Raw genomic sequence first — 15922 nt, 5'->3', positions numbered from 1 at the left:
GTGAACTGATTAAACCAAAACCAATACATGAATTAAAATAAATAATTTGGGAATAAGAAAAACATGGTGTGCAGTAACTGATTATGTACATTAGATACATTAAAACCAACAAAATATAGAACAAAACCCAAACAGTTGAGGTAAAAAATGGTTAAGAATGTGAATATTATAAAGTCATACACTGTAAAAACAATACCATATTTCATTTCTAAGATGTGCCTTTTTAATGTCTGAACATTTTTGAAATTGAGACAAATCACAATAGATGTGATATGAATATCCACGGTGACAGGCAGTTTTCTCTTCCAAAAAAACTTAGATGAGAAAATATACTAACACAACCAGCTCTGATAACTCCGCCAGTTCTAGTTGTCTACCTGTTTTTAAGTCAGCTGTACTAAAATTGTGATTATGTAATTTTGAACACCCATGAAGTACGAATTCAAAAAGAGAGCTGTTTCTAAGAAAAGAAAATTTAATTCTTTGTAAATATTTAATGAAAATGCTTTGACTAAAAAATAAACTGCTGTCAAATTAGGTCTGAGCAAAGTAATTGAAAAAAAAATTAAAAAGGATCTCCCGTTCTTATTGCTTCATAAGTGTCTGTTAAAAAAATATTTAGTAAATGTGGAAAACTATTTAGTCAAAAGGACTCAGACTGGATTAAAAACACAAACATCAAACCAACATAAATTGTTATAATAGCAAAAAATAAGAAACAACCTTATTTATGCTGATTCATCAACTATACTATGTCCAAACAAGGGAAGATTATGCAACCATGAGTATAAGGTCTATATCTGATATGGAAAGATATCCATGATATACAAAATAACAAAATCAAGCTGCTATATTTTGCAAATTGTATGATCAATTCTGTTTTAAAAAAATCAGCAAATATGTATGATATCACACATATATTCAAATTTATATACAGTTGACCCTTGAACAACATGCTTTTGAACTCTGCAAGTCCCCTTATATGTGGATTTTTTTTTCAATAAATATAGTACCTGTATTTTCATTTTACAAATATCTTAAAATCAATTAAGTGCAGCAAAAGTCAATTAGAGATCACAGTGTGTGGAAATGAAAGAACTAGGGATTTGAATCCAGATTTTATCCAAACTGCTTTAGCTTCTTGTCCTTTGGTAAATCAATCATCAAATCCTTTGTTTTATGTTGTTTTTAATGGAAGTAAAGTTGATTTACAATATTGTGTTAGTTTTAAGGCATAAAGTGTTTCAGTTAAATTTTTCAGATTATATTCCATTATAGGTTTGTATATGATATTGAATATAATTCCGTGCTATACAGTAAATCCTTGTAGCTTATCTATTTTATGTATAGTAGCTTATCTATTTTATGTATAGTAGCTTGTATTGATTAATTCCATACTCTTTTGTTTTTGAAACAGAAGTAGCAGTATACAGATTTTTGACAACATAGGGGTCAGCACCCCAACCCCTATGTTTTCAAGGGTCAAATGAATATACAGAGAAAATGCATGGGATAAACAACAACATAATAATAATGGTTACTGCTAGATTTACGTGAATATTTCAATTTTTGTTTTTAAAAATAATTCTAGATTGCTACTGAAAAAATGTTATCTTTTCAAGAATATATCTACAGTGGAGATACACTTATTTCAAAGCAGATATGTCTTTTATTTTACCTTGCTAGGCCACCATAATCAAGTCCTTCTTCTCCTCTAAATATTACATATAATCGCCTCCTCAAGTCATAGGGTTTTAATGCCATAATCTAATTAAAAACAAAAACATGGATGCTTAAACATTCATATGCAATACAAGTTTCCTCCAAAAACAGTTTTATTTAAATTTCATCTGTGTTTTCAAAATTACACATTTCGTTATCTTATACGACAATGCTTTTAACTCAAAGAGATCAACTGGTTTATTCCACAAACTAGCAAAGATGCATCTTACTCTACTAAGCTTTCTCTGATTAACTTTCACAAATCTCTTTCCCCTCTTCTGGTGTTAAATGGTAGTTCTACTTTGGGTTAGTAGCAAGAGAGGAACAGCTTGAAACAGGATGTTTTTCAGGTTAGAAAATATTCCCTTCTCTGTCACTCTCCGAATTTTACCGAAATATTATAAAAGGTGACTAGCAAATTTTTTTCATGAGCAACTTAATGAGAAGTAGAATCTACTGCTTACACCACACATTCCATTTCTCAGTAGGAAAGGAACTCAGCTATTGTGAATAATTAATTATAAGATGATGAATTTTAGCATAAAAAGTTTTATCTTAAAACTATATCTACACTAGATTTTTTATAAGCCTTAAAGGCTCACACTAAGGTTACTAGTAAATAAGCTTTACTTCCAGATAAAGCGAATTACATTCCAAAGCCAAGACTGGCCTGGGTGAGGCGACAGCTCACTAGCTGGCCTCCACTTTACAGCGAGTCATGGGCTCACAGGGCACGATTCTCCGCAAGCCAGAGGACAAAGCCAAGTAAAATCTACCATGAATTCAGATGTGTATGTATTAAAAAAAAGTTTACACAGAGCTTGGAACAAGATAAGAATTTATTAAATCAAATAGAGTTGCTGATGATAGCTATATTAAGTAACTTGTCCAAACTGCAGCAAGTGACTAAACTGAAGCTAGGATTTGAACATCACTGACTTATGAACTGTTATTCCATTTTGGCTTCTATACATAAAAGTCCCTGGGTACCTGAACACACAGAGAATTTTAATTCATCACTGTAATACTTCAGGAGAGGACTGAGAAGAAAAATTCTCAACCTCATCAGAAAAAAAGAACTGGCAATATTTTGGTTTTTCATCTTTATTCTACAGATAATTCAGCAAAGGTATTACATTCATTTGTTCATGCCACCAACTGTTTATTAATACCTGCTATGTGCAAAGCACTGCTTCTGGGTACTGTGCAAAGCAGCAGTAAACAAAATAGCTGGGCTCTCCTGGAGTTTCATTCTGGTAAGGGCGGTAAACTGTGTCAGGTGTTGGCGGTGGTTTAGTCGCTCAGTTGTGTCAACTCTGTGACTCCGTGCACTGTGGTACGCCAGGCGCCATGGGGTTCTCCAGGCAAGACTACTGGAGTGGGCTGCCAGCCCTTCTCCACAGGTGGGGAGAAGTGTTACAAACAGGAATGAAGCACCATGACTGGCTACAATGGGACTGTGAGGGAGGTGAGCAGAGAACTGCCATCTTAAATGAGTGCTTGGACAAGGTCTGAGGTCATGACGTTTAACAGAAACCAGGAGGATGTGAGTATTAACGCTAGGGTATGAAAGAATTATTTAAAGGGAATACAGTGCCTATACCAATCTAATTTTAATTTAGTCTCATATCACGACTTTTCTGCTTTGAGTTAATAAGGTCTTAGTAAAAAACTAGATAGGTGTCAAAATATGTCAACTTGTTCCAGAGCTCGTTATACTTTATTTTAGTAATCTAATTCACAGTAGAATGGTTTTGTTTCTCAGCCTAGGTACCTGTGCCTGCAAAATGGGAGATAATGACAGGAGCTACCTCAAAGGGATTTTGTGATGAATTAAATGAAATGATAAATGGAAGGTGCCAGTGCTAAGCATATTAAAATCACTCAATACATGATGGATTTTATTATTATAAGGGACACTCAGTAAGTGGCAGTCATTGTCACAGTTGTATTCTAAATGGCTAAAAACTTCTAAACCTTAACTCCCTTTAGATATAACGAATATAATGACTCAAGTTGTATGATTTCCCTCAGTATCCAAGGTGTGTTGGTTCTAGGACAGCTCCACAGATACCAAAATATGGGGGTGCTCATCTTATGTGCATCATCCCATATAATTTTAAATCATCTCTAAATTACTTATAATATTTAATACAATATAAATACCACATACACACAAGCATACCTCAGAGATATTACAGATTTGGTTCTAGAGTACCGCAATTAAACAGAATATCACAATAAATCAAGTTACACTAATTTTCTGGTTTCCCAGTACATATAAAAGTCATGTTTCCATTGTACTATAGTCTATTAAGGGGGCAATAGTATTATGTCTAAAAAGACAATGTACAGACCCTAATTTAAAAAATACTCTATTGTTAAAAAAAAATGCTGTGATCTGAGCAAGTTGAATCTTTCTGGAACAGTAAATCAAACATAACTGTTCACAGATTACCTTAACAAATTAATAATATTGAAAAGTTTGGAGTATTTCAAGAATTATGAAAATGTGACAGAGACACTACCAAGTGAGCACATGCTGTTGGAAAAACGGTGCTGTGAGACTTGCTCAACACAAGACTGTCATAAACCTTTAACCTGTGAAAACCACGGTATCTGCAAAGTGAAATAAAGCAAGGCACAGTAAAACAATCTGCTAGCGGCAGCAAATTCACACTTCGCCTTTTGAAACTTTCTGGAAATCTCCCTCCACCCCACCACAGAATATTTTCTATCCACAGTTGGTTGAATCCATGGATGCTATTATATCTGTGGATACAGAGGGGTGACTATACAATTTTATTCTGGTACATCTTTCTCACCTGTTGGAAGGAATCTTCGAACAACGTCTGCCGGGACACATTGATCTTTACGTGACTGGGTAAAGCATTAGACTGAAAACAAAAATAATATTGCAATATCATGTAAGTTACAGTACGTGTGCCCTGTAACAAGAAAACTAAATGATTATGAACAGAAGGTTTATTTACCACCGCAGTACCTGGCACAAATAACGGAAGTGAGCGAGTTTCCACCTGAAGCTGCGTTCATAGGCAATCTGTGGACCACCCTTAGTTCTAAAGAAAAAGAAAAACAAACCATATATTAATAAATAATAAAGCTGGATGTTCACTATTCAGTATGAAACTGGAGTGTACCGGTGTCCTACAAATGACAGGAAAGTTACTCTGTAACACCTGCTGGGAGAGAAGTGAAGGTAATATTTAGGGGCCAACAGAGACTTGAGCAACGAGGACACATGATATACACACACAGATGGGGGTGATGTGCATGGATGGATCTTTTATAAAGCAGTTAGTTAATGTACTTAAAGGATACAACACATAAAGAAGCTAGTTACTGTGCTAGAAACATATAACAACAAACAAAAGAACTGTATATAAGCAAAAACATCTTTTGGGAAAAAATGAAAGCATTTATAGAAAAACAAAAAACAGATTTGTCATTAGCATAACAAACTAAAGGGTAATAGTAAAAAATATTTTTAAGAGGAAGAAGTTCCCACATAACAGAGTGAAGACGCAGGAACAATATTCAATATGTGAGTAACTCCAAATAAATAAAAATGTACAAAACAGTGAAAATATGTGATAGAATTTAAATATATATGTATATTATACATAGTTACAGTTAGCATAATGGGAAAAGTTTTCTCATATCTGGAAAACAAATATTAAAAGCCAGTAGTATTTCAGACAAAAAAAGCATTTAAAACATAAATCGTATTGTTCTTTCAGTCCCATGTAATTATTCTTATTGGTCTTGATCTCTTATTAGCAGTTTATGAAGCCATCAGGTTTTCCATTCGAATTCTGTAATTTCTTACTCAGTTAAGTGGTATGATCTAAAAGTTATTAGAAACCTATATTTGTAAAAAAGTCCTCTCTATGAATCTTCTGGAAGATCTTCATATTTGTAAAAGCATCAGAGTAATATAAATGTCAAAGAATTGAGACGGCATGATTAAAGAATCAACTGCAATGCAACTGAAAAAGAAATCTGGCTATTTATGCAACATATAACATCTTAAGATAAACTAAAATTATGACGCAACACTATTCCAGGATATACCCAATTTGAGGAATGCCATATAATTTCTAGAACATTTACATTAATTAACATTTAGCTGTAGAATCTAAGAAGTTTTATCATTACATTTGACAGTGCTTCCCATGTAATTCGGAGAAGGCAATGGCACCCCACTCCAGTACTCTTGCCTGGAAAATCCCACGGACAAAGGAGCCTGGTAGGCTGCAGTCCATGGGGTCGCTGGGAGTCGGACATGACTGAACGACTTCACTTTCACTTTTCACTTTCATGCACTGGAGAAGGAAATGGCAACCCACTCCAGTGTTCTTGCCTGGAGAATCCCAGGGACGGGGGAGCCTGGTGGGCTACAGTCTATGGGGTCACACAGAGTCGGACACGACTGAAGCGACTTAGCAGCAGCAGTAGCAGCCCATGTAATTCAACATACCAAATAAGCCTAATTATCAATAGTTTAACCTCTCTTTGAAAAGTTTCAGAGAACTTATATAAGTATCTAAAATTTAGCTAGAGATTAAAAGAATCCCTTTAGCACATTATAGCTATCTTTCTTTGTGGGGGAGAGGTGTGGAATATAAATCCACACAAAGATACTTTTGCCTGGCAAAAATGAAAAAAACTTTTTTAATTAAAATTAAAAAATAATAAACTAAAATAGGCAACAAAGACCTACTATATATATAGCACAGGGAACTCTACTCAATACTCTGTAATAGCCTATATGGGAAAAGAATCTGAAAAAGAACAGATATATGTATGCATGCATGTCAGGAAGCAACAGTTAGAACTGGACATGGAACAACAGAGGTTCCAAATAGGGAAAGGAGTACATCAAGGCTGTTTATTGTCACCCTGCTTATTTAACTTACATGCAGAGTGCATCATGAGAAACACTGGGCTGGACAAAGCACAAGCTGGAATCAAGATTGGCAGGAGAAATGCTAATAACCTCAGATATGCAGATGACACCACCCTTATGGCAGAAAGCGAAGAAGAACCAAAAAGCCTCTTGATGAAAGTGAAAGAGGAGAGTGAAAAAGTTGGCTTAAAGCTCAACATTCAGAAAACTAAGATCCTGGCATCTGGTCCCATCACTTCATGGCAAATAGATGGGGAAACAGTGGCAGACTTTATTTTTGGGGGCTCTAAAAGCACTGCAGATGGTGATTACAGCCATGAAATTAAATGATGCTTACTCCTTGGAAGAAAAGTTATGACCAACCTAGACAGCATATTACAAAGCAGAGACATTACTTTGCCAACAAAGGTCCATCTAGTCAAGGCAACGGTTTTTCCAGTAGTCATCTATGGATGTGAGTTGGACCATAAAGAAAGCTGAGCGCCAAAGAATTGATGCTTATGAATTGTGGTGTTGGAGAAGACTCTTGAGAGTCCCTTGGACTGCATGGAGATCCAACCAGTCCATCCTAAAGGAAATCAGTCCTGAATATTCACTGGAAGGACTAATATTGAAACTGAAACTCCAATACTTTGGCCACCCGATCCGAAGAACTGACTCATTTGAAAAAACCCTGATGCTGGGAAAGATTGAAGGCAGGAGGAGGAGACGACAGAAAATGAGATGGTTGGATGGCATCACCGACTCAATGGACACGAGTCTGAGTAAACTCCGGGAGTTAGTGATGGACGGGGGGCCTGGCGTGCCGCAGTCCATGGGGTCGCAAAGGGTCAGACAAGACTGAGTGACTGCACTGACCTGATGCGTGCATGTGTGCTCAATCGTGTCCGACTCTGCAGCCCCAGGGACTGCAGCCCGCCAGGATTCTCTGTCCATGGAATTTCACAGGCAAGAATATTGGAGTGGATATGTATAACTAAATCACTCTGCTAAATACCTGAAACTAACACAATATTATAAATTAAATATACTCCAATATAAAATGAAATTTTTAAAAAATTTAAAAGATATTAAAAAAAAGGATAGATTTTCAAATAACCCAGCACTTCTAATACAGTGTTGTAGGTGAAAAAAATATATGTTTCAAAGGATTACTTCTCACTAACATAATGAGATTTACATTTTTATTAGAAAATATAAACTAACACTTGAATTTGCAGGAATATAGATGGGGAAGGGGGCGATAGGCATAATACCTATAATATAAAGAAAATATAAAGCTGAATTGTGTCATAACACCAGGATTGGCACCAGGACTTGTTGCCAATGGTATATATTGCTTTTTCTGGGGTTATACTTTCCACCACATTTTAGATTTTAACCATGAATTAGAGTACAAATATTAAATGTTATGTTATATTAAAAAGTTAGTTAAATATGAAAGTCTATGACTATTTAAAAAAAAAACTTGCTAACCCTTAAATCCAAGGAGGGGAGGACAAGAGGCTCTAAGTAGAAGAGACAGGAAAGGATATTCTATCACATGTTAAAGTTAATCTGAAATCAAAAGAAATACTGCTGGAGAGAGTAAGCAAAGCAAAATTGAGCTCCTAGGAAGTGATGTCCAGGTCACCCAGCTCAGTAGGTCAGGGAGGGAAAAAGCAGGGTGGGCTGCATTTAGGGGAAGTTCTATTCACACTGAGAGCACCTGGGTCTTTTGCCCACTGAGCGACAGCCTACGAGACAGGCATGAAGAACTTTTACATTCCTAGGGAACATTTTGGAATGGATGGAAAATGTTCTCTTCTGCTGTCAGCTTCAACTGAATTCATTCTACAAATATTTACAAAATGCTCAGTATGTACCCTGTACTGTTCTAGACAGAGTACTACTGGCTGATAAAACAAACTGAAAAACAACACCTCTTTCTGTGTGGTCTATGTACTAGTGAAGAGAACAGACAAGAGACAATGAAAAAGTAAACTATACATTTAGTGTTAGAAGAGCATAAACGTGTCACCATTCCCGCTCCTAAAAAAGGGAAAAAAAGATGAAAAAAGGACAAGGAGTGAAGTGCGGAGAAGAATTTTTCAACTGTGAACAGAATAAACAGAGTAGGATTCATAGACAGAACAGCGTCTGAGCAGAAAACATGGAGGGCGTAAGTCATACAGGTACTATTGGGGAAAAGCGTATGCCAACCAGAGGAAATCAGAGCCCAGACGAGGAAGCCTCAGATGTCTGAGATACAGCTAAGTCGCTAGGGAAGCTGAGGCAGAGTGAATGAGGAGAAATGTCTGACGTGAGGCTGACAAGGTGACAGGGGTCAGATGCTCCAAGGGCTTAGAGGCCACAGTCAAGTACTCTGCTTTTTTATTCAGATTAAGATGGAAGCGACGGAAGGGTTTTGTGGAGTAACTTCTTACTTAAAAGAAAAAATAAAAAAGTAAAAAGTCTTGTATGGGGGACAGTGTTACACGAAGTGTAGGTAGAAAGCAGAGTGATACTCAGAGAAGCACTCCGGGTGAGAGACCACGGTAGCTTGGACCAAAGTGACGGCAGTGGACGTGAGACACAGCTGGTCCTGAATACATTCGAAGCTGAGGTAACTGGAACTCATGATGTATGTGACGTGAGAGAGAGAGTAGTCAAGGACAATTCCAAGATTTTTGGCTCAAACACACCTAAGAGTGGAGGTCCCTTCCATTGAGATGGGAAATATCCCAGGAAGAATAAGTCTGACTGATGGTAGTTATCAGGAAGAAGTTAAGAATAGCTATCAAGTAAGTAGCAACAAAATTACAAGTGAAACGCTAGAGAAAAACATTTGTGAGCTGGGTAAGATTCACCAAGAGCATGAGTATAGATAGCAGAGAGAAGAGATCTGAGGAGGCACTTTGGGTAGGTCAATGTTAACAGGCTGACAGGAAAGAAGGGTCCCCCGTCACCCACAAAAAGGAAGAGGAAGAAGTAAGACCAGACAGACAGAAGGTAATCAGGAAGCAGAGTCCCTGTACTACTTCTCAGGAGAGAGAAACTTCCTTCAAATACTCCTGACTGTGTCAAATTAGACAGAGTTGTAAACCAACCTAGGGACTAACCAAGTGGAGGACACTGGTCCCCTTAGTAAGGTCAGTCAGGGTCAGTGAAACTTTCTTGTTGTTGCTTTGAGAGAGAAACTAGAAACAGCAATTACACAGGCAAGTCGTTCAGGTAGTTTTCTTGTGCTGCTACTGCTAAGTCACTTCAGTCGTGTCCGACTCTGTGCGACCCCATAGACTGCAGCCCACCAGGCTCCCCCGTCCCTGGGATTCTCCAGGCAAGAACACTGGAGTGGGTTGCCATTTCCTTCTCCAGTGCATGAAAGTGAAAAGTGAAAGTGAAGTCGCTCAGTCGTGTCCGACTCTTAGCGACTCCATGGACTTCGACCTACCAGGCTCCTCCATCCATGGGATTTTCCAGACAAGAGTACTGGAGTGGGGTGCCATTGCCTTCTCAGAGTTTTCTTGTAGAGGTAGCAATAAAAATGAATTCTCCATTAAATGGACTCATAAGGTGATGAGTCATGGCTTTCCATTTGTCCATTTCTAATCTCAGAGAAGTAACACCTGATGGGAATGATACAGCAGAGAAAGATGGATGGTATGAAAATTACTGTTGGAGTAGCTAATCGGAAGACAGGGGAAAGATCTGGAGCACCAGCAGAGGGACTGGCCTTTGATAAGAATAACGACAATTTAACTTCAGGATGAAGAGGGAAGACAGATGCTGACTGGTAGAGAGATGTAACAGTAGGAATTCGTGAATAACTTTAATGGCTGCTTCCATTTTCTTAGTAATGTAAAGACATCACATCTAAGAATAAGGATGAAGGAGAGACCTTTCAAATACTTAATTAAGCTATTTTTACCAGGAAAACCGTGTTAAATGTCTCAGTCCTTGATGTTGCAGAGGCAGGATGTGCCTGTTAAGAGCACACATTCCGTGGACAGACTGCCTTGGTCTGAAACCACTCTCATCACTTGCTGTATGACTTTGCATAAGTCAGTTATGCTCCCTAGGCCTCAGTTTCCACACTTGGAAAGTAAGGGTATCAACCTCAAGGAACTGTTAGAAGATAAAAGCTTATATAAATTAGTGCTTTATATAAATTAAGTGCTTAGAAGAATCCTTGGCACATAGTAATCACTAGATAAATATTTACTATTGTTCTTCTTAAGGAATTATATGCCACAAATCCACTCTATAATATATACAGTAGAGCAAAACAGGTATATTAGATTATTACTTGCGTAGATTTTCTCGATACATAATGTAAAATTTGCTTGAGGCTAAATTAGAAGTCAAACTTTATGTTCTCATTAAACAGCATCTCAGAACTTCACTTACACAGATGACTTCCCATTGCGAGGATCTTTGAATGTTGTTGTTCTTGTATTATGATCAACAAAGTACCGCACACCTTCCCGGGTATACCTAATTTCCCAACCTTCTGGCAGGGGTTCTTCATTCTGCAAACTAAAAGATAAAAGTCACAGAGACACAAGGTGAACATTTTCAAGGTGCTAAAAACGTCTGAGTTGAGGTTCACTTGATTCTGTCTCCCGACACGTAAGCTCACTTAAGTAAGGCTCCAGGATATACATACCCTTGAGTTCTGGGGTCTTCCCACTGGGTTGTTTTTGTGTTATGATTCACGAAGTAAACTCTGTCTGTTGAATCCACTCTTTTTTCTAAAAAAGAGTGAGCATGGCATTTAATAACTATTTGCTATATATACATTTCAATATTTTTATCAACAACACATTAGCTTACCCCAGCCTGGTGGCAAAGGCCCGTATGGGTCATTTTCTGCCGCTAACATTGAAGCCTGAATGGAGAAAAGGATTAGGAGAAGTTAAAAGAACAGATTTTTAATATAAAAGCATAAACTAAGCACTTGGCTGAATCACATTTAATAGTCATTTTCTAAAAAATATGATAAAGAAATGTGAATATAGTAATTTCAAGGCACAGAATTCTAAAATTGTCATGAGTTAAGAGGAGTTAAATAAGTGATAAATTATTAGTTTTTCTACAATGATTTACAAATAATGTATCAACATTAGCACTTTAATCTCTTAGCCCTTCTGTAACAGTCCATAAGAGTGAAATGACATGAGAGAATAACATATAGAAAATTGTAGTGTTTAAATGAGGTAACATTATTTGCTGAAAAACAGAATAATTACCACAGTTCTCTTTAAAACAAATGTCTACTAACATAATAATATTAAACTCCAGAATTATCTTTGTAAAAATAAACTTTTACCTTTGTATTAGTATATTTTATATATTCAAACATACATAAAAACATATTAATGCTCACATATTATGACAACTCAGAAATATATTCAAAGAAACATTTTTACCATCAGTTTTTAAAGAAAGACAAAAACTTATTACCTGAAAAATCATTTCTTAATGATACAATATATACATCTTGATAAATATTTTATAACTTCATAACAGATACTATAAATTGTACTCAATATCATTTAGACAACTAAATCTCAACCTTAGGATATTCTGTTTCTGCAGAAGAGCACACTTCTGATGCACACTATTACCTAATTCTGCCCTGTTTCCCCAAGGTTTTCCACAGATACAGCAAAGTCCAACCAAAACAAATGCACACACACAATCTGTTTAGTACATACAGCTAAACGGTGGAACATCCCCACAGATTTCTGCACAAGCTACTCAGGAACCAAGAACTGACCACACGAGATGCTGAGCAGGCTGGGCCGGCCCACTCTCTGATGATCAGACAACCAGGAGAGTGGACCAACCTGCAAATGAGAGCAACCAAACCTTGCTACTTAACCTCCCAAAAACGCAGAGCTGAATGAGCCTGCCCAAGGCAGGATTCTGAAGAGCTGTTTTCTTTGTGTATCTTTCCTAATTTCTTTCCACATTTTGGGGTTTCAAGCTGCCCTGAAACACTACCTAGAGATGCCCAGTACTTGAGATTTATACGTTCTACTTCTTGAGATCAAATCTATTTAGACAGAAATCCTCCCCCCATCCTCCACACTCCCGTGGATGCTTGCTTATGGCAGTAAATCACCAATTGATCAAATTTTCAGACAGCATTAAATTTTTTTGGACAAAACTATCTCCGATCCCAGGAATACATATTTAGTGGGCCAAAACAGATGACAGCATCTCTACAAAGCTGGGATGGAACCAGGATAGCTGGGATATGGCCAGACTGGCCTTAAGTAAAGTCAGGAGGCAACCAGGTTTGTTTAAAGCAAACAAAATGATTATAACCGAAAGTAGAAGATTGGGAACTGACCAAGACAAATTATATTATTAAGAAACTGCATTTATGAGACTACCTCTTAATAAGGACAAAAGCATGAGTGTATAGCTATGTAAACTAGGATTAAAAAAAACTTAAAGTGCTTATGCATATCAGAAATGTGAATTAGTTATTAAAGATCAACTAAAAATGATCTTACAATCTATAACATTTAAGAAAAGTCACTAAGGGAGAACAGGGAAGACGTCTGGAAGAAAAAGATGCGTTAACGCCTGTAACTTCCTAATTACCGAGTAGAGGTATCGCTGGTTGAACTGCTGCATAGCTCCCTGCAGCTGGCTCCGCTGGGACTGCCACTGCTCAAAGTTCCGCACCGACTCCATGGTGGGCCGCTGCCAGGTGGTTGTCCTGGTGTTATGGTCCACGTAATACACTCTGCCCCGGTCATCGACTCTTCTTTCCCAACTAGCAAAGATAAACAGAGCAGCAGTGAAAATGAAAATAAACAACCATCTCTTTATATAAGAAACTGGAAAGTAGTTAAGCAACATGTTACCTAAATAATTTAAAAATCAAGTCCAAGAGATGATGAGTTCAAAAGAATGTAAATATTGATATTCTTCAGAAAAATTACAGACATGTAACTTGCTATCTATTTAGCTAAATTACCTTCCCATTCTTCCCATACATGATTTCTAAGGACTGTCTAAAAAAGAGGTCATAGACTGAACACTATCCATGTGACTACTCTCCCTCTTTCTTTGATAAATATTTACTGAGTGCTAACTGTATACCAAGCAATCTGCCTCTATCATCCCTGTCCATGTGAAGGGTTTTAACTCAACTTGTACAGCTTTTTAATCCACCTTTTGCGGCTACACTTCTGCTGAACCAAAGTGCAGATGGAGCCATGCCATTCTGCCTATCACCGTTTGCTGGCATGGCAAAACAATGAACCCAGTCACCACCTCACCCTCACTTCCCTTTCTTTCAAGGGACCCATCCGAGGGGCCAAATCAACTCCTGGTGGGCCCCAAATGTGTCAGACGTCTCATCCCGTCATGCCTTTGTTTCAATCCTCTCTCAGCCAACGGAATACCCTTTTCCACCAGCTAGAAGACGCCCTGTCCTCCTGAACCCCTACCCTCCAGGGTTCCGTTCACCTCCAGTCAATCTGTATTATTAATTCATAGGCTTTCGATATCCTTTCAGCAACCAATTTCACGAGATAACACACTTGTTGCCTTTAATTTTCTGGACTTTGAATGTTTATATTGGCGAGCTCCGAGTTGCATCTCGAAGGACTGTTAGTGAATAACAGCCTAATAGCACAAGCTTTATTTAGTATGTAATAGGAATGCCTCTTCATTTAAAATGCTCTATTAACTTCAGCCATAATTAATACAATTTTACTTGTAATGATCTTTTAGATAATAATTTTGAACACTAGGATCTCTTATGTAAATATCATGCAACAGCATACTTTAGATCCCTGTCTATGAGGAAACATACACACAAATTGCCCTAAATATGACTCTCATTCCTTAAAAAAATAGCAAGGACTGACACTGGATCAGAAGTCTGCAACTCCGCTCAGTAAACTCACGCCAGTGTTCGACATCTCTTAATCTCTTGAGGAAGCCCTTCAGACTAACTGTAAATGAGACACAGGGTAACAAATCTCATCTACTGAACATTTACTATTCATAAAAGCAAATCAAGGAAACGTAACATGTAGTAGGAAAGAACCATTTTATATTGCATTAACTGAGCTTTTACAATTCCATGTATGAAACACAGCTGAAGCTGGAGAAGACGCTACCTTACCCTGGAGGCAGAGGCTGCGGCCTCTCCCACGTGGTCGTCCGTGTGTTATGATCCACGTAGTAGGTTCTACCATGAGGATCTTTTCTCTGTTCCCACCTTTAATAAAAATACAGAAATAAAAGAACAAGCTAAAGACTATCTGAAGAACGATTCCTTTTCATAAGCCAAAAAATTACAGGTACGTTTTAAAGAGTCATGTATACACACAAAATGAAGTTGTTTCTTTTGAGCTTTGTAAATGCTTAATTATTCCCTTTTCATTAGCAGTACTGGAAATTTCCCAGCTTCCCAGGGGGCGCTAGTGCTAAGGAACCCACCTGCCAATGCAGGAGACGTAAGAGATGTGGGTTCAATCCCTGGGTGGGGAAGATTCCCTGGGGAAGGGCACAGCAACCCACTCCAGTATCCTTGCACGGAGAATCCCAGGGACAGGGGAGCCTGGTGGCTTACAGTCCACTGGGTCGCACAGAATCGAACATGACTGAAGTGACTTACCACACAGCACACACTGGAAACTCAGTAAGTACATTTAGCAGAGGAAGACAGAATAACACCCAAAGTTTTTTAAAGTGACTAATTCATGGAATTCCAAATCATCACAAACAGAAATTTAATCAAGAGCTGAGGAACTGTCACCCTAATATCATGCCCAAAGGACAAAATGTCAATTAAGTAATATCTGTTTTTGGCAACTGAAAAAAATACACATCTAAAAGATTTTAGCAGAAACTGCATTAAAGTATGTAGTGAGACAGTTCCATGAACATTCCTTCTTCCATCTGCATACAGGGTCTTCTTTCTGTGTATAGCTACCCCTCTTTTGTCTTTGGTGCGCCTCTGAGTTTAAGGACATCCTCATTTGTCTTTCTCTGTTCCGTCTCAGACACACTCCACCTCTTCCTCTCCCCACCCTCGTTCTCTCCTCTACACTCCTTGATCTCTCCTCTCCACTCTCTCCTTGGAATGGCACAGAAGAAAAAACTTCAAACGTTAAAAACAAAAACTTCCTATTTCTGAGTTTAACATTCTTGTTCTCAGCTGAAAGTAGAATAAATGGGAAATATTTTCCTTTCTCAAACACGAGGATTCAATTTAATCTGACTTCTTTTTAATTAGAGAAAAGTGAAACTTAAAGT

At 37.6% G+C, this 15922-nt stretch overlaps 1 protein-coding gene across 6 annotated transcripts in view; it reads right to left on the bottom strand.

Moving 5' to 3' along the window:
- Nucleotides 1-15922, bottom strand: part of WWP1 (WW domain containing E3 ubiquitin protein ligase 1) — a 141522-nt gene that overhangs the window by 36024 nt on the left and 89576 nt on the right. For all 6 annotated transcript variants that reach the window (XM_070382916.1, XM_070382917.1, XM_070382913.1 and 3 more), the window contains 8 exons: nt 14787-14882; nt 13250-13424; nt 11468-11522; nt 11301-11385; nt 11042-11170; nt 4727-4802; nt 4548-4619; nt 1679-1767 (listed from right to left, as the gene is read on the bottom strand). In XM_070382916.1, coding sequence (XP_070239017.1) covers nt 1679-1767; nt 4548-4619; nt 4727-4802; nt 11042-11170; nt 11301-11385; nt 11468-11522; nt 13250-13424; nt 14787-14882 — 777 coding nt within the window. The remainder of the gene's footprint in view (nt 1-1678; nt 1768-4547; nt 4620-4726; nt 4803-11041; nt 11171-11300; nt 11386-11467; nt 11523-13249; nt 13425-14786; nt 14883-15922) is intronic.

Source organism: Bos mutus, chromosome 14 (assembly GCF_027580195.1).
Source record: "Bos mutus isolate GX-2022 chromosome 14, NWIPB_WYAK_1.1, whole genome shotgun sequence".
NCBI lineage: Eukaryota > Metazoa > Chordata > Mammalia > Artiodactyla > Bovidae > Bos > Bos mutus.
The sequence above is the reverse complement of the archived record's forward strand: the minus strand, read 5'-3'. Positions and strand labels throughout refer to the sequence as shown.